This window comes from Drosophila virilis, chromosome 2 (assembly GCF_030788295.1).
Source record: "Drosophila virilis strain 15010-1051.87 chromosome 2, Dvir_AGI_RSII-ME, whole genome shotgun sequence".
NCBI lineage: Eukaryota > Metazoa > Arthropoda > Insecta > Diptera > Drosophilidae > Drosophila > Drosophila virilis.
The window spans coordinates 1,016,618-1,036,102 of NC_091544.1; the positions used below are offsets into that span (position 1 = coordinate 1,016,618).

Below are 19,485 nucleotides of genomic sequence, written 5' to 3' on the forward strand. Positions count from 1 at the left end.
ATACTTTCGAAAGGGGTATACCGAGACTATGCAAATGTTTGTTTCGTTTTGAGGAGCATAAAAAATTGCGCTGTATTTAATACTTGTGCACTGCTTGCAGGGTATTTGGCAGTCTATCAGTCTGCCTGTCAATCGCCTTACTTGTTTTCAAATATTTCAAAGTAAAGCGGACGGACATTGGCTTGCGTTTGGCTACCGTTTGGCGGGCCAGTTCAAAGGCTTTGAACGCCGCCGCCGGCGCACACATTTTTCACTCTCAACTCGAGTCGATGCGATGCGATGCGATGCGAGTCGAACTCTTCCACTTTGACTGGATAGTCTGTCGGTGACCTGGCGGCACCTGAGCACTTTTCTGAAACTGAAGCGCGCCATCAATCGTCGCTTCTGGCCCGGCCCGGCCCGGCCCGTCCCGGCCTGGTCTGGCCTGGCTGGCAGCGATCGTTTGTTAATAATTTGAATAATCAAGCTATCAATTCCGGTGCTAATGATGCCGACCGTTGGCGGAGCTGAGCGTCCAGATCGGCTCGGTTTAATTTCGGCGCTTATCGAGACGATTGTCTCTAACAGTTCGTAAACTAGACGGAAAGCCAAGTCCCGATTGCATATGCATGAGTTGGGCAAATGCAGCCGCGGATTTGGGGGACCCAACATTTAGTTAAAAGCAATTTATTTTCATTTTCAAATGTGTGACAATGCGACGCATGCGCCGTGATAAAGAAACTTTTTTGGACCGCGCTCTTCAGCCCGCCTCCTCCACCTGCCCTTGGCTCATCTGTGAAGCTGGGCGTGATTAATGCGTTTTGAAAGTGCCGGGCGAAAGTTGCACTGGTAACCGTTTAATTGAAATCAACTCATTGGCTAGAGAAAGAGAGAGACACGAGGTGGATATTAGTTGGGAGTGCGAAAGAGCTGGAGCTAGGGTATGGGGCACAAATGACCGGCCATTACCGGTGGCATTTGGTTTTAGTAGCTGAGAAATTTGCCCGGGCAAATTGAGGCAAACTGTGTGGCTCTAATTATGGGAAAAACTCTCGGCGTTTCCGTATAAACAAATAGAAAACCAGGCGAGAGAGCTGCAAATGCCGTTTAAACATGGCTATTATACAAGTAGAAATGCGTAAATGTCGAAACTCATTAATCGAATCAACTAAAAATGACTAATCGACGCACCTCACGAGAAGTTGACCCTATCTCTCTCTCTCTCTCCCTCTCTTTCTTCCACGCCCTAATGAACGATACTTTATGGAGATGGCGCTACAAACGAGCGCTGTTAAGTTCATTGCGCGGCTAAGTGAAAAGCTTATGTATTCCATCTGGCCAGAAGGAAGTACGCACAAATGGTTTGGGAGCTTGACAGGCAAACGGAAATTGCTTCAATTGGTCCCGTATTTGAATATCATCCAGTTTTCGTAGAGCTCTTCAATTCCTCCTATAGCCTGTACAAATTAAGATTGCGTTTTTTCTTTTATAGCATCCAGTTGTCGTATAGTTTTTTCTTTTTATCACTTATACCCTGCACTATTCTCCAATTAACTTGATGTTTATTTTTTAAATTAAATCAATTTGCACCAAATAGGGTATCTACACATTCAGCATGCTCGACTGTATCATTCGTACATATTTTATTTGATTGCTTGTTAAAGTGTTTGCGTACTTCCTGCTCAGTCGCATTGTCAGCAATTACCCGACGTTGCCCGCCCCTCCCCTGTCACCCTTTGCAGAGCGCAAGTGCTGCCCTTTGGTCGACCTACATCAAGATCAGGTCCCAGTTGCCTGGTTGCCCGGTTAACTGGCGCCGTTTGCCAAAAAAAAGAAAAGCTGCGCTCGCGGCGCTTTCAGACAATTTTTGCCCAGTGCTGATTATGATAAATGTAAACAATTCAGCTTGGCACACACAAATGCAATCAAAGGACTGCAATTACAACATTGTAGTCAGGGAGAAAACCAGTTGAGAGAGAGAGAAAGAGAGAGAGAGAGAGACCACATGGTGCATTCTCGTATGCCCCCCAAAGCGGAGATCTCTGCTAAACAAGTGTGCATCCGTATCCGTGTGCGTATCTGTGTGTGCATCTGTGTGTGCGTGTGTATCTGTGTGCAATAGAGATATAAAAACTAAATTGGTAACTCATACTTAATTTGTTGGCGGCGCCTTTGAACATGCTGCCAATTAGCTTACAGCCGACACCTCGGGCCGCTCTTTAATACCAAAAACTGCCGCTCGGGAAGCTTCAGAGTCTGTTCGACTCAAAGGATAACCATGCCAGCAATTGGGGGGAAATGGGGGGAAATGATGCAGCAGAAAATGGCAATGTTCGCAGGCAAAGCAATTTGTTTCATTCATTCATCCAGTTGATTCAGCTGATTCTTCGCGTTGATCGTGATGCGGCGCATTTCTATGCCACAAACCACAATCCGCAGCATGAATGAAACCTTATGATTCGTTTCGATCTGAACATATTGTTAATGAAGTTGTAAATTACGCAAAGCAACATTAGCATCAAGTACAGCTAGGGAAAAAGGGCAAATGAGCTGTAGACCAGTTTATGAAGGCCCACAATTATTGAGGGTAAACAACAGAAGAAACAACAGCTGAAAGACAATTCCATGGATTTTTATTACACATGAAAAAATTAAATGTATAAATAGAATAATTTACATAATAAATTGTACGTATAGATCTCTGCTTTAAGCTCAATAACCAAATCTGAACCTTTTTGAGGTTCAAGTCGAGGACTGCATATACATGTTTCTAAAAGTATAAAACTGTTTGTCCTTACCAACTGAATGACTGATTGATATTGACTGACTGATTGACTGACTGATTGACCGACTGATTGTACGACTGATTGACTGACTGATTGACTGGCTGATTGACTGATTGGTGATTATACCGTAAGAGCTAGGAAACTAAAATTTTCAGCTTATGTGATAAAGATCTAAGTTAAGATGGGATTTCGGGAAATTCCACTCGCGTGTGTGAAACTATTTGTTCAGTTCCAATCGACCTTATTTTCAAAGATGTTTGTTAAAATTTATCTGAGGGGTGTTTCGGGGAGGAAAATATATATATAAGAAAACATTTAATACGAGTCGGAAGAGTGGAGGGAAACAAATTAACAGGCTTTCTATATTACCTGAACCTTGCTCTTCCATTTTCAGCGCTATTTGTTTGCACCGGGTAATGCTAGGTAATTTCTTCTAGTTATAACTGAAAGCTAGAATGTTTCAAATAGCAAAGTCGAAAGTGAGCTATTTGAGATTATCTACAAGCATTTCTTTTTAGCCGAGCATTCGAACCATGTTTGCCTACAATTTCAGCAAATTTTATTCGATTCAGTATATGCTGAGTTATTTTTTTTGGTTATAAGCGAAGCCTTTAACATTCTTTACAGCCCAGTCGACAATGTGCTGTTGATGATTCTCTACAAGTTGTATTCCTGTCGAGTATTCGAATCATGACTTAGTTGATTGCAAGCCTAAATCACAACGGGAACTCAGCCACTGAGAACTGTAAGAACTTCTGCCTTATAAGTTGGGCATCAAGTACAATCTAGCAATCTGTGGAGATCTCTCAAACTGGCAGCTGTTAAAAGTTTCCAGCTTCCATTCAGCAAGCAGACAAATGTGTTATCTTTACGATGCACTGCTCCATTTAAATTAGATAATGTTATGGGCCATGCTCTGCCCCGAGTTCGGCCAGATCAGACACAAAAGCCGCCAGATCAATATCCATATCGATTCCCCGTCTTCCAGCTACCAGCCAATTAGCCGCTGCGCGTGCAGAACACACACGTAGCCCGCTTTCAGCCTCCAGCCCACAGCTGTATATATTTATGTTTATATATATATATATATATGTGTCTATGTCATTTGGGTATATGATTCAGGCGAAGAGTCGTTAATTCGTTTGATGCCAAATGAATTGACGTTGACGCCAGACGCTATATCATCGATAAGAAGTGGAGAAAGAGAGACCCACAAGATATTGTGAAAATCAAAAGTTTCACAGCTCCAACTACAAAAGTGTTAATGTCTGTCACTTAAGTAAGAGACCCGATCTGGCCCTTCCCCCCTTTGACATGAAGCTTTATCAGAAATTCAACTTCAAACTCCAATTTGCATACAAATTAAAGCCGAGCCACTCAGAAATGTATTTTTTTTTTAAAAGAGTTTTCGGTTCGTGTTTTATTAAGTTTCCAATTTTTGTGTTTCGGTTTTTTTTGTTGACCACAAAAAAAGAGCCGCATAAAAAGTCCCCCTCAAAATGCAGCCAAGGGGCAAACAGCTACCGATTTTATTATTGATAATGTTTTGATTTATCACAAAGGGTTTAAAAATATTAACCGAGCCGGAGACCGAGTGTCTCTTCTGCCCGTTTTTCATCTTTTCTTTCTTCTGGACAAACTTTGTGTTCCTCTCGCTGCGAGCCAATTATTTGAATGCGGTCAGCGGCAGCAGCAACTACTTTGTTGATGTCACTTAAGTTTGATTTTTGCGGCTTTTCGGCTCCACTTGAGCCAGTAAATCCAATAAAAAACACTCGAAGAAATCGCGGCTCTAAATACAACTCGGGCTTGAATAATCGTAGCCTAGCCTAAAGATTCGATTCATACAACACATCTGTGAGCCCAGAATATATTTCAAGTGTAGACTCTTGTATATATACAAAATGTATCCCTCAGTATATACACCCTTTGGTCATAAGGGACTATAAACTCCAAAGTTAATCAAGAATGCATTACCAGCATTTAAGTACAAAATACTCGACATTTTCTCTGAGTGCACGATCCACTTGTAATTGCTATAGAATTGTCCTAGGATACTCGACTTCTTCTCTGATATAGTCGACTTTTTTTTTAAGTGTACGATCGCCTAGTAATTAGCATAGAAATTTTATAAAATACTCGACTTTCTCTAATATGCCAGACTTTTTTCTCAGTGACGATCGACTAGTAATTATTATAGAAATGTTTTTGAATACACGATCAGCTAATCACTGCTATAGAAATCTTCTATAATACTAGACTGTTTCTCTAATAGACTAGACCTTTTCTCTGAGTGTACGATCAGCTAGTAATTGCTATAGACATGTTCTGTTGCCTGACACAAAACGCTTTCGTTTTGTGGTCAAAATCTGCATAATTGTTTGCCAAAATGTTGACAGCTGCAGGTGTTGCAGACTCTCTCCCCCCCTCACTCTTTTTCTCTCTCTCTCTCTATCAGTCCCTCTCTCTCTCAGTCTTTCTCTCTGTCAACCAGTGTGACCAAAGCTGAGAACTGATCGCTGTTCTAGAGCCCGGCACTCATAAGCGCATTCGTCACAGACTTTTGGGCACAGCTGAGAATCGCGCTGTTCGAGCTGTTCATTTAAATGGCATGCGGCATTTTGGGCATTTGCCACAAAATGTGGCACACAACTTCATCACCAGGAGCCGCAAGCAGAGTCACAGGCGCAGTCGCAGTCACAGCTAAACAAAAGGCGACATTAATGCATTGCCGGCAGCCGAGACCGCCCGAAGGGGCGTGACGAAATTCGTGACAACAGCAACAACAATGCCAATGACTTTATTACCAAGTGACACTCGTGGCTGTAGCCTACCTCCCCTTCGTCCCCTCCCTCTAAACCTCACACCTCTCGAACCATAAACGTTGATATTGTATACAAATACTCGCCCGGAGAGCACTCGTTCCCTGGGGGACTCGCCCGGGTCTGCCAGCTGTACCCTCTACGGCACCTCTCCGTCCCCTTTTTGTCCCTCTGTCGGTTGCGACAATAAACACTTCAGCTATTTATGAGGTTTTAATGAACACACTCTGCGGCCATCTTGTGCTGACTAATGAAAAGGATACCGATACATGCATTTGGCTTATGAATTTGCACAAATTTTTCAGAGGCGTGTCAAATCGGGGCAAGTCGGGGCTAGGCTAGGGGCGCGTCGCGCTAATTATGATTGACAGGGCGTGTCGCGTCTATTGAGGCGCCCAATTAAGTCGCATTTTGAAATTGATTTCGAATATACATATCTAGATATATCTACATATACATATATATGACAACAGCTGAAGGGCGCGTTGCTATGCGGTAACTTTCCTAAATTGAACCAAACACAACAACAACAACAAGGACAACAACAAGGACAACATTTAAGTCAAGTGCAGGCATTAATCAAGCCACAGACAGCCATCTTGAAGCAAAAGGAAAAAGGAAACGGCAAATGCCAAGCAACGGCATTGAAAGATAACAACCAGGCGAAACAATGAAGCAGAAATCGTCGCACTTTTGATGCCCTATTAGCCTAGTCAGAATATCCTATGAAATGTGAGAAAATATATTTATGTAAATTTCTATTTTGAAATCAAACGGAACTTATAATCAAGAAAGGGATAAATGTCAGTCTATACACTCTATACGAACTTCAAATCCAAATAGATGAGCATAACATGAAGAGTTCTATATGTATATTGTATATAAACTCAGAGAAAAAAAAAATTGTATATTCTTCTATGATTTTTTACAAGAATTTGCACACTTAACATAAACCAAAAGCGTTGTCAGTAGAAATCGCTTGATTTTTCCCATGACTCAGATTTTTCTCGAAGTGCACTCGTTCTTATTGGAACTCGTAGAGTGCGGCAAGGTTTGGGACATAGCCAAGGTATGTTTACTTGAGAAGGGCATAAAATGTATTATCGATTCCGGTTCAACAGTTGCATCATTTCACTTAGCTAAGTCCACGAGGAGAGGGTGGGTGCAAGGCAGGGAGGGGAAGATGGGGGGCGCATTGCAGTTAAATAGACATTTGCATGCAAAAGATATGTCGGAAAAAACCAGGACAAACAACGAAGCAAAAATTGAATAAAACACAAACACTTACATACACACATACATGAAGAAGCGAGCACACACACATGACGTATGTATGTATATGTAACAGTGCAAAAGCTGAGCAAAAGACAAATGTGATTTACTGCAATCAATTTAAATGCAATGCAACAAGGGCCTGGCGTGGCGAGTGGGCCAAGGGAGGGAGGGCAGCCAGTGTGGCAATGACAAAGGCAGAAGAAGAGCTGGCGAAGAGCAAGAGAATGTGTGCCAAAGCAAAATATACGAATGCACACTCACAAACACACATATCTATGTACATGTGTATACATGCATATATATTTGTACTTCGACATAAGAACGAGAATGGGGCTATGACAACGACGCCGACAGCGACATCGACGTCGACGTCGACGGCGACACCTTCCCAAAGCTGATTTTAAAGACTTTTGCGCAAATTGCCGCAGTCAGCGAATACATCAGCGGCGAAAATAGGCGCTCACACAAAGGCGAAAAGGCGAAAAGAAAAACAAAACGGTACAAGCGCAGAGGCTGAAACTAGACATCATTATTGATGACAATTGAGTGCGCCAGCGAACAGCTGGACAGGAGTTAACGAAAAAGGAGAAGAGGAGCGCGAGTGCGTGTGCGTGTGCGTGTGCGAAGAGCGGAGAGTGAAGAGTGGAGAGCGAGTAAAGAGGACAGAAACTGCAGCAGCAGCAGCAATTACGATAATTAACACAGTCAGCCGCGCGGAAAGGCAGCCCGACACCAAAACGCACAAGAATGAGCAAAAGAGAAAGAGGGCGAGCGAGAGAGTGAGTCAACGTGGTGAGTCGGGGCGTAAAGGGTAAATGTGTGAGCGAGAGCTTCGAACAAGCGCATGTCAAATTGTTCAAATTGATGACGTTCGCACGTTGACAGCCCCATTGAGCTAATGCGAGAGTATGTGTGTGTGTGTGAGTGAGAGAGCGGGTAGTGAGCGCATGCCGCACGCTGATTGGCCAGCTCAAAGCACGCCTCTGTTTGGCAACAATTCCAATTAGAAGCAGAAGAACTGCGCAGCTGCAGCTGTGACGTCATCGAACACAAACTCGTTTGGCTTTTGTTCGCTCCAAACTGGTTGTTGGCAGCGAGGGGATAGGGGGCAGGGGCCAGGCAGCGCCAAGAAACGAGAGCGAGAGAGAGCGAGAGAGTGAGATAGAGGGAGAGCACACTCAGCCAAAACCATTTTCAGCGAGACGAGAGCCGAGCCGCAACGGCTGCCGCTCGCGTTGCTGTGTTGAATGTGGAACGTTGCACGTTCGCAGTCGCTGTCGCTGTTGTTGCCGTTGTGCGCGTATTTGCCGACGCGTTTTTGGCCCGAATCGAACATTTCCAAATGTGTAAAATGTGCACCACAAATTAAAGAACTAAACGGTGATATTATACCTTAGAACTTGATTGAAGCTAATTAAAATGCCGCAACGCACGCCGAGTCCCGTCGCCATGAGCGCCACACGCAGCTGCAGCAGTCCGGCTGTATCCGAGATTTCCGTGGGCTCGCCCAGTCCGCCGCCGCTGCCGCTTAACATGAAACGCCTGCGTATGCTGCGAAGTCCGGCGACCATACGCAAGTGCAGCCAGCCGGGCGCCGGCGAGCGCATCAAAAGCTTCTCCATAGCCGATATACTGGGCCGGGCGGATGAGGAGCGCCCGGCTGTGGCGCCCACAGAGCGCCTGCAGGCGCCACAGCCCGTGGTGGCCACAGCGGCGCCGGCCATGCTGCATCCGGGACTGCATCCGTTTCTGCCGCCGGCGCTGCTGCACAGCTATGAGCAGCGCCTGGCGTGGGACTATCAGCGCCAGCTGCAGGAGCACTTCCAGGCGCAGCTGCTGCGCCAGATGAGCCTGGATCCCGCCAGAATACCCATACCCTCCGAGGATGGCAGCTCCGAGGAGCGCTCGCAGCGCTCCAGCAGCAGCAATGGCAGCACCGACTGCTGCACGCCCCGCCAAGGCCAGGCCAAGCCAGAAGAAAAATCAAAGCAAATAGTTGCCCAGAATTCCGATCCCGGCCAGAAACCAGCAGCGGGCGCCGATACGCCGCTCGATGCGCTCTTTCAGCTATCGACCAAAAACTTTGACGAGGAGCAGGGTAAGTGTTGCCCCAACTCTGGTTGCAACCAGTGTTGCCGCAACCGCAAGTAAATTACATTTTAATATAAACTGACTCGCTATTGGAGCATCTCGGTAGCTCCACAGCTCAGCAGCTCATCAGACATTAACTCGACTCTCAGCTTGATCAATTGCTATACTCTAAAGCCATTGAAAATGTGTGAATAGGGTATACGGGTTTTGTGTGAGCATATGTGACAGGCAGAAAAATGTATTTTCCATCTTATATCTCCATAGAATATCCCATATAATATCCCATCTTATATACCATCTTATATCCCTCTTATATACCATATCTCCCATAAAGTTTGTACCAGAAACTTAAAAATGTCTCTGCATATTTATGTAGAAATGTTTGTCAAGGCACTTTATCGTTTAGGTACAGTGCATCTGCTAGTCGTTCACTCCCTAGACTAGAGCACTCTTATTTGCTGCCTGATGAGATTCTGCTTAAAGCGTAAAAACAGTAGTTGAGGTCAGGCCAGAGCCGAGGTGGCTAAATCAATTTTAGCCATTAGCCGACACGGCTTCAGTTTCAGTTTTCAGTTTTCAGCTGTTTCCCCACACATTGATTGCCTCCAACTGATCTCTGATGGCATCGGCGCATGCGTATCGTTCGCCATAATTTGCTTAGCGGCGTTGATTTCTTGTTAAGCCGGACGGACGGGCGGACGGGCAGCCATACGGTCAGATAGAAAGAGTGACAGAGGGGGAGACAGGGACTTTGCAATCCATCAGCTCGTCCGCTGACTCAATTGTGTTGCATAAAGAAGAAGAAGCAAAAAGCGGCTACTGAAATTGAATTTACGCGCCGCACGTAGCAGCCACAATTTGTGGCATCCACAACTGATCCAACTGCGATCCGAACAGCTACTGGCATTGACTCCTCGGCCGCAATATGATTGCGCTTACGACTCTGTTTATGATTGTGATTACGAATCTGATTATGTTGATGATTCTCCCTCTGATTATGCAGTCCACGTTTTTTTTTTTTTTTTTTTTTTTTTTGAAGGGGGGCGCCGCCACGTTTCGCAAACTGATTTTCCCAGGGCAGCCCAGGCCATCCGGTTGGCCAACAATCTTGGCTAATAGAAGCCTGATCAAAAGGCGCAGCTCGTGAGCATTGCGCACTTCCGTTCCAGCGCAGTCGGGCGGTAATTAGCAGGCTGTTCCTCCAGCTAAATAAGCCTCATAACGACAAAACTGTACACAAATAATAATTACAAAAATGACAGAAATGGGAGAAAATGGGGAGAAGTTGTTGTAAAAATGGCTGAAAAGTTGTTGCGATTTCAGACAATGCAATTGTCGTTAGGGCTCGTCAATTATGAGCCCAAAATAATACTTAATAATGGCCGAGGCACGGGCTGCTTCTTGATAAAACGCCAAGACAATTGGCACAGACAGTTAAAGTGAGGGAGGGGGAGAGGCGTGCAGCGGATGCAGCCCTAATTACAATTTAATTACTGAAAAACTTTTCCCACTTGACAAAAGGCAGCCGCAATGGCAGCCAAAGAAGCGACCCAGCCAAGCGTGAGCCACAAAACGCACAAAGCACAAATAAAACAACAACAACAACAACAGCAACAACTAAAACAACAACTCAAACAACTACAACATTAACAACAACAAAGAAAAGATCTTGAGTTGACAGTTGATTTGACAGATAGCAGTGTAAACATTTTACAACATGCGGGTTGCTGCTCTTCTGTGGCGGGTTGCGGGCTGCGGGCTGGGAGCGAGGCACTTGCAACAAATTAGTTCAACTAGACGTATACTTAATGCCCAGTCAAGAGGGTGCCAAAAAGCATATTAACTACAATATATACATATATACCAGAGAAAATCAACCGGCGTTGCCCAGCTCTAAAGCGCACCATCTTTAGACATATACTACAAGGCATTTAATTAAAGGAAACACGAGAAAGCAGGCCATCTTCTTCTATCACGCCTATGATTTAATACCCTTGCCTTCTTATAGTGCCCATAATATTTTGCCCGCATCGAATAAGAACAGGGAAAATAGTTAATGCCGAAATATATTGAAAAACAAAAAATTTTTCATACAACAACTTAATTATTCACCGAACGATCCTATGTCAATTATAAGATATAGTGATCCAATGTTGATAAGATTTTCCATTATTGTAGGGAACATAGTAAAAATTATAAATGGCAAGATTGCTCAAGATATCTTGAAAAACAAAAAACTTTTCCATACAAGAACTTAGTTTCTGACCGATCGTTCCTATGGCAGCTATATGATATAATTGCCTGACGTTGATATGATCTTGCAAATATGTAAGAAGCACAGTAAAACACAGTAAAAATGCCGAGTTTGGTCAAGATATCTTGAAAAAAAAAAAACTTTTCCATACAAGAACTTAATTTCCGACCGAACAAAAAACTTTATCAAACAATAACTTCAATTTCGACTTATCGTTCCTATGGCAGCGATAAAATATAGTGGCTTGATCCAGTCAGTTCCGACATCTGTGCTGCGTGCAACAGCAAGAGGGACTTATGCAAACTTTCATGACGACGCCTTTAAAACTGAGAGACTAGTTGTCTCTGGTGCTATATTTGAACCGGCGACCTCTCCTTTCTTAGTCCGACGCTCAAGCACTAGTGGGGCTATTGACCTTTTTCTCCCACTTGGTGCTCCAATTTTCGCAAACCTCGTCTCAGGAAGCTTCAGTAAACATCACCAGTCAGTCAACCAGTCAATCAATCAATCAAGTCAAACTCTTTAATGTATATAGAGATATAACATGCTCGACATAAATTTGTAATTAGATGGCGAATGCAAACGTGTCGAGCTGCTGCTGCGTTTGCTAAGTGCCATGCAAACTGGATTTTAACCAACATCGTTTAGAATATCATTTTCAGTCACGTCAGCAATTGGCAGGCCCAGCTAATGCCTGACTTAGAGCCAACTATGCCGGCTATCTATAGTCTATGGTATTCCATATTGACAGTTGACTGAGGAAAATTGCCTTCGGCTTTTTAGTTTCACACGTAACCAATACAAAACGCAGACAGGGTCATACAAGCGACATATATATGGTTGAATACACTGTCCAAAATTTCAATTTAAATTTAAAAAGAATAGTAAACAAATAAGTAGGTTAATAAAAGGCATCAAACTTTTGGCCACAATTTTAACTATGAGATTTCAAAATTTTAATTTCAATTTAAAAATAATTAAAAGTTAACCAAATTTCGTGCTGTGTAGAAACAAACAATAGACTTAAACAACGTGACATTCAAAATGGCGTGCGCTGATTATCGAACGCCCATCAAATGCCACGCCCATGTTGATGTTATGCACACAGAACATGAAGCTATGTCTACACACGGACATTAGCCCGATATATATCTGGCATATTAGTGGCAATTTGATTTATAATTCCGGTTGCATTATTTGCCCGCATTTCAGTATCTGATAAAAACCATGTGGATTGTCTCTAATTATTATGGAAATTGTGTGTAGTTTGGATAAGCTAATAAGCAGTTAGCGAGACCCAATAAAAGATCGATTCGATTGATAAGATTGTTAAATATAAACAGAGCATATATAATAAAAGAATGGTTCGATTGGCGGTTTGAACCAGCTATTTATCTGGGTTCCAGTTGTGAAGTTCGATTCGCGAGCCAGTTCTTTGTCTATAAGTTCCAATTGTGAAGCTTTTTCTTTAAATTCCATTTTTGAAGTTGCTTCGATTCGGGGCTTGAACCAGCTTTTTGCTTTAAGTTCCAGTTGTGAAGCTGGTTCGACTCATGGTTTGAGCCAGCTCTTTGTCTATAAGTTCCCGTTGTTAAACTGGTTCGATCGGCGGTTTGAGCCAGCTCTTTATCTATAGGTTCTATCTATGAAGCTGGTTTAGTTCGCTTTCTTTTACAGTTTACTTTATATTAAAGAACGAATTGCAGTTCCAGCTTCGATTCGCTCCGATTAAGAACAAAAACAATAACTATTTTTTTTTATTGAATAATTGATTGACTCTTCGATCAAGAACACTTTGGGATAATTATAAACAAATCGGATAAAAAACACTTGAGGGAATTGTCGTAAACAGCGCAACCTTCGAGTACAAATGCAATTTCATTCAATTTAAATGTTTAGCGTGAAAAGGTGAGCACATCACGAGGCGTTTTAGCCCATTGAATAATCATAAAATTGGCTGGCAAAAATCAACAGCAATTTCCAAGCATAAATCAAATCAAACAAAAAGAAAATCCAATAAACAGATGAAAACAAAAAAAAAAACACAAACAAAAAAAAAACAATTCATTTCGAATGATTAATAGCAGCGCAGCGTTTCAACAAAAATTTGTTAATGACATTAAAAAACGGCTAAAAACACAATAACAACAACAAAAGCAGCAACAAAAAGCTACCATAAAAATTACAAAGTAAAAACCGCGAATCGCTTGCGATTGCCTCAATAAAATTAATAAGATGACTGCAGGCGCAAAAAAAAAACATTATTAATAAAAGAGAGAATGTGTAGCTGCGGCACGCCGAAGTTTACATTCCCTACGGTCAAAATGCTGACTTTAGCTAAGAAAAACAAAAGGCTTTCCATGCAAAAACTATAATTGCTTGTTTGATAAATAAATATATAGATACACTAGAGTCGGAGTGAAAGTCAGAGTTAGGTCAAACGGCTGGTCGCTAGTTCAAATTCAGCAGCGATTTCTTTGATTTTATAGTTGATTTTTATATTATAGTTTTCACATTAAATCGAACAATACATTGATGTACTTACCTTCAATAGGTTCTTTTTGTCAAAAATCTTAAAACATTTGTATCGAAAAACACAGGAAACACACAAAAAAATTCACAATTAAGCACAGAAAAATAATTCAGAAAAAAATTTAAATAAATATTTATTTTATTTTATACAGCTTCTTTTAAAATCAAAAACCTTTGATCCAACACAATAAAACACAGAAAAAAAAATCACAGAAAAAAATTTTTAAAAATATAAAAGCACAGCTTGACTTCCTCTATTCCTTTCTGCATTAACTGTAAAACAGATATAAAGAATAAAAAAAATCCATTAATTGAAGAGAATATAAAAATATCTAGTCATATTAAAAATATAATTAATATAAGTTCCATATTAATTTCATTAAAAATAAGTTTGAAGCAAATCACAGATTGCTTCTTCCATATGCTACACATCTCATGACACAAGTCTAATACCTTCTAGAAAGGGTATACAAATGAAAACATTTTCTAACAGCGCGCGATCCGAGGCTTGGAAAAAAATGCTGCCTTGGGGCTTGGCTAGCAAACAAGTTGACAAGCTGGCGCTCGCATAAATTCGCTAATTAACGTTTGAGCCGCGCAAAAGTTAGAAAACAAAAAGAAAAGCATATATAAATAAATATTTTATTAAGCAAAAATTGGCAACAGAAATATGAGTTTGCGTGTTGTGCGTCCATAAAGCATTTGCATTTCTAGCTGGCCATTAAAAATTCGCAAAATACCAACGCGACTTGCGTGGCAACACATTTTTTTTCCTTCTTTCTTATAATATTTTTTTTTTTTTGCTTTCACTGCGCGCAACTCCCCGCGCCTCGGGGCTGTATGCCACAAACACACACGTTTGGGTGGTCCGAACAGACCTTTGAGCAAATTGCAGCAGCGAATGACTCGCCTGCTAAAAGGCCAACACACACACACACGAGCACACAGGCTCACACACGCACACTCCGAGCCTTATAAAAGGTGTGCAAAAGCAACGCACTGAAGGTGTTACCTGCACGCTTTTGATGAGCACTAATTGAGCTCAAGTTGCATTTTTCTTGGCCGGCCCATTACCCCGCGCCACGTCAAGATCAAAGCCGGCAAGCCGGTCATATAAAAGTGTATAGAGACAAGCGAAAATCAGGCATCGACAGTTGCCAGCGAGACAGAGAGAGAGCAAGAAAGAGAGAGAGAGAGAGCGGAAGAGAGAGAGGGAATCCTACTGCGCACAATTTTGGTAATAACTTTATCATATGTACCATATGGGAGGCCCAGACCTTAGCCCAACTGTTGCCAAATACCAAAGAGGAAGCCAAAACAAATGACTCGCCGTAGCTCGAGTCCGTGTCCGAGTCGAAGTCGGCGTCCGATTCATTGCCAGACATATGGGCGGCCCTTGGCGAGTCAGGACCTTGTCAAAGTTCTTAAAAACGCATTCGCATTCGCGTTTATGCCAAACATTAATCAACAGCAGCAGCGGCAGCAACGGACTTGAGCTGTGAATTTTCGGCATGTGGTGTCGAACAGAAAGAACATCAAAAGCCCGCGCCACGCACATAAAAAGCCATTTAAAAACGCATTTTCTGCATTTTGCCCCCACCAAGTGACCCCTCGGGGCCCAATGGGGCCAATGCAATTGCAAACACGAGTGCGGCTTTGCGCCTGGAGATTGATGCATTCAGAGACAGCCCAGCGTAAGGGGCATGGCAGGGCCAGGCGCTGGAAAACGCACAGGAAAAACCCCGACTGCCTGACTGACTGACTGACTGCGTCGCTGGCTCGTTATCGCAGTGTATTGTGGGGGTATTATTTGGGTCACTTGGCGCCTTGGCATAGGAGAAACCAGTTTCGCCGACTAGGTGTGGGCAATAAGCCCGAGTCTAAGCAAAAGACGAGCTCCGAAACAGGTACTGTGGGATGCAGGTACAACTGTAGCTGAAGATACAGATACAGATGCAGCTAAAGATACAGATACAGATACAGAATGAAATACATATGCAGATGCAGATACAGATACAGATACAGATACAGATACAGATACAGATACAGATACAGATACAGATACAGATACAGATACAGATACAGATACAGATACAGATACAGATACAGATACAGATACAGATAGAGATACAGATACAGATACAGATACAGATACAGATACAGATACAGATACAGATACAGATACAGATACAGATTCAGATACAGATACAGATACAGATACAGATACAGATACAGATACAGATACAGATACAGATACAGATACAGATACAGATACAGATACAGATACAGATACAGATACAGATACAGATACAGATACAGATACAGATACAGATACAGATACAGATACAGATACAGATACAGATACAGATACAGATACAGATACAGATACAGATACAGATACAGATACAGATACAGATACAGATACAGATACAGATACAGATACAGATACAGATACAGATACAGATACAGATACAGATACAGATACAGATACAGATACAGATACAGATACAGATACAGATACAGATACAGATACAGATACAGATACAGATACAGATACAGATACAGATACAGATACAGATACAGATACAGATACAGATACAGATACAGATACAGATACAGATACAGATACAGATACAGATACAGATACAGATACAGATACAGATACAGATACAGATACAGATACAGATACAGATACAGATACAGATACAGATACAGATACAGATACAGATACAGATACAGATACAGATACAGATATAGATATAGATACAGATAGGGCTAGAGATACAGAAAAAGATACAAATAGGGGTACATCGAGTCATCCGGATTAGGATCAGGAATATATATCTTTACATATATGCTGAATACAATCACAATAATTTATTTTCTTTCGTGCAAGAAATAGAATATCCTCTGCTTGGGTATAAAAATTGTGTTTGATAATCGTGAAAACGCAGTGAGACAAATCATATTTACATGGCCCGCTCCAGTCTGGCCCGGGCAGCGTGTGCTCCGGGTCTTTGATGATAAATGCCGAGCGGGCAGCATAAATTGAAGCGTTGGAATCATTAGCAACGATGCCGAACAAACGAGCGAGTGGGCAAGGCAACCAGACGCAGGCGAGCGGATGGGAAAATTATTCACAGCTACGGCTGCGCGGCTCAGGCATTAAGGAGCTTGGGCGAGCGGACAGCGGAGGCAGCGGATTGCCCTGCTCCAAAAGGAAGTGGCTGGCAAAAGTGTCCCAGCCGGAGCTGAGGACAAGGTGTTTCTTGTATTTTGGTCGCATTCGTTGCGCTGCCGGCAGGTGCTTCATTTGACGAACTCGCCTCATGTCGACACTTGCACAGCTCTGTATCTGTATCTGTATCTGTAGCTGGTGGCACGAGGAGAAGGGGATCGTTTGATCCAAGATGAATGCGCTTTGTAATGCAAAATTTACAGCTAAGCAGCGGCAATTAGTTCGGCTCGCCATGTGCTCCATTTAAATCGAGAATATAAGTAAAGCCCGAACGAATTGTGTACATCAATAATGCGTCTGCTTGTGGAGAGTCATAAATTATATAGATTATTAACTCGATTAAAGAGATCAACCTGTCGAACCAACTTCTTGGGAACTTTGTCTAAGTATTTGTCTATTAAAATACATCTCAGTCAAATTTCTGCTAGCCAGAGTAAAAATGAGATACAATCAGAAAACTACCTGAACCTTTTGCATAACAGCAAAGAATTAGATCAAATCAACTTTACTATAATACGTTCTTGTATTAATCTAATTAAATGTAACTAACAACATCTTTAGTTACAAAAATTAATTTATTTATTTTTGTTGCCTTGCTCACAACGAATAATTTGAAGGCTGTCGAGCTGCGAACTCGTTCATCCACTTGTTTTGCTGTCAAAACATGCAATGCCATCATTATTGCATAAATCTTTGTAAGTCTGACGCATATCAGACGCATATACATAAATTGTATAAATTGCGTAAGAGTATTTTTTTTTGTTAAACTTTAAACTTTACCCACGGCATACATTTAACTTATCAGAGAAGTTAAGCTTCCAAGCTCAATCAGTCCATCAGTCTGTCAATCGGACGTGTCCTTAAGCATATCGCTACAAAATAAGTATTTTGACTAGCCTTAGATGAACCAGTCAGTCAATCAATCAATCAGTTAATTTATGTTAGATGTTACTCTACTTGCCCTAGCATAAGCAATCAATCAGTGAGTCAATCCTTGTCATCCGCAATTATATTATTATTTTTGCCCTTCTAAGGTTTTCCTAGCTTACTCAGTCAAGCAATCAGTCAGTCAGTCAATCAGTCAGCACAGGTTGTCATGCATATAAATTTTCAATCCTTTAGCTTTCCACTGCTAAGTTAATCGTTTAATTAACTTTTTGACTTGTCAGTCAATCAATACTTCAGTCGATGACTCTTGAATATAAAGATTCAATTCTTTAGCTCTTATCATATCCTTCTCTTGTAATTCACTTCCAACAAAGCCCCCGCCCCTATAAGCATGTAAATAGAAAACATTTAACCCCTTGACTTAGCATATACCAAAATTTAACAAAGACCCAGCACAGTTGCCCGTTTACCCTAATCCAAATGCCATAATAAAAGCATAACAAAAATGTTCCAACAATTTCGAGCATTCAGAAAGTAAATTGAAAAGAAATTCAGTGATTTGGAAAAGTGCACAAGTTGTTTACAGCCAACACGCAAACAACCACCACAAAAACAACACAAACAACAACAACAAGACCAACAACTGGTAGTCCGAAGTCAGCGACAAACTTCACGCTAAAATCAAAGGAAGCTGTGAAAAATGTTTCTTCCCCGAAACGCGCAGCACATAAAAACCGAACAACACAGAACAACACAAAGGGGGCGGCAAACTGTGGAAAGGTATGCGAGTTGTTCGTGTTGTTGTTGTCGTTATTGTTGTTGTTGTTATCGTTGTTGTTGCTGCCAATGTCAACAAAACATTTAACACCTTCAACCGCCTACAGCAGCAGCAGCAACAGCCCAAAGGGCGGCGGCATGTATCTAGCAGCCACTGTGTATTTGTATAATCGTTTATTAAAGTGTGAAGAAAATTAATTTGACTATTTGATGCACTGTCGCAGTTGCAGTTCTTGTTGTTGTTGTTGTTGCTGTTGTTGATGATGACTTGCAGTTGTTGACAAGATTAATTAATCCCCGTTGGCGAGCATTGGCTGACGGGTGGGTGGGTGGAAGCGCAGCCCACGGCGCGTATACGTGTTGCGTTCAACTCAAAATTAATGTAGAAAAAAGCCATTGGCAATAATTGTTTTTTTTTTTTCGTATATTTTTATATGCCTTTCGTAAATACCCTGCAGCCAGTTAAAAGCGTAAAAAGGTATATTAACTCTAACAGCTAAACGTAACAGACAATGTTGCCACTTCAGCTATTTTCTAGCTAACTTTGACTTTTTTTTGGTAGTCATCAGCAACAGTTGAAATTGAAAGCTGAATGTTAAAAACCCATTGGCAATAATTGTTTTTTTTTTAAGAAAGAAATTTAACGCGTATTAATTTCTCCCATTTTACCATAATCGATAATTTGACTGGAAATTTGGTGCAGAGTTTGTCGAATAAAATTGAAAGAATATTTTCCGTTTTCGTTACGAAATTCCATAAGTAACACACCTCACTTGCTTACAATTACGATCACAGCTACTTACAGGGTATCTTCTAGTCGCGCACGCTCGTCTAGAGCGCTCT

At 41.8% G+C, this 19,485-nt stretch overlaps 2 protein-coding genes across 2 annotated transcripts in view; one reads left to right on the forward strand and one right to left on the reverse strand.

The window, feature by feature from the left end:
* The window catches only part of C15 (homeobox protein C15), a 126,998-nt gene that overhangs the window by 86,445 nt on the left and 21,068 nt on the right, over positions 1–19,485 (reverse strand). The window contains exon 2 of the mRNA XM_070207101.1: positions 13,753–14,012. The gene's annotated coding sequence lies outside the window, so the exon portion shown is untranslated. The remainder of the gene's footprint in view (positions 1–13,752; positions 14,013–19,485) is intronic.
* The window catches only part of lbl (ladybird late), a 29,568-nt gene continuing 18,165 nt past the window's right edge, over positions 8,083–19,485 (forward strand). The window contains exon 1 of the mRNA XM_002058406.4: positions 8,083–8,960. Coding sequence (XP_002058442.2) covers positions 8,282–8,960 — 679 coding nt within the window. The 5' untranslated portion in view covers positions 8,083–8,281. The remainder of the gene's footprint in view (positions 8,961–19,485) is intronic.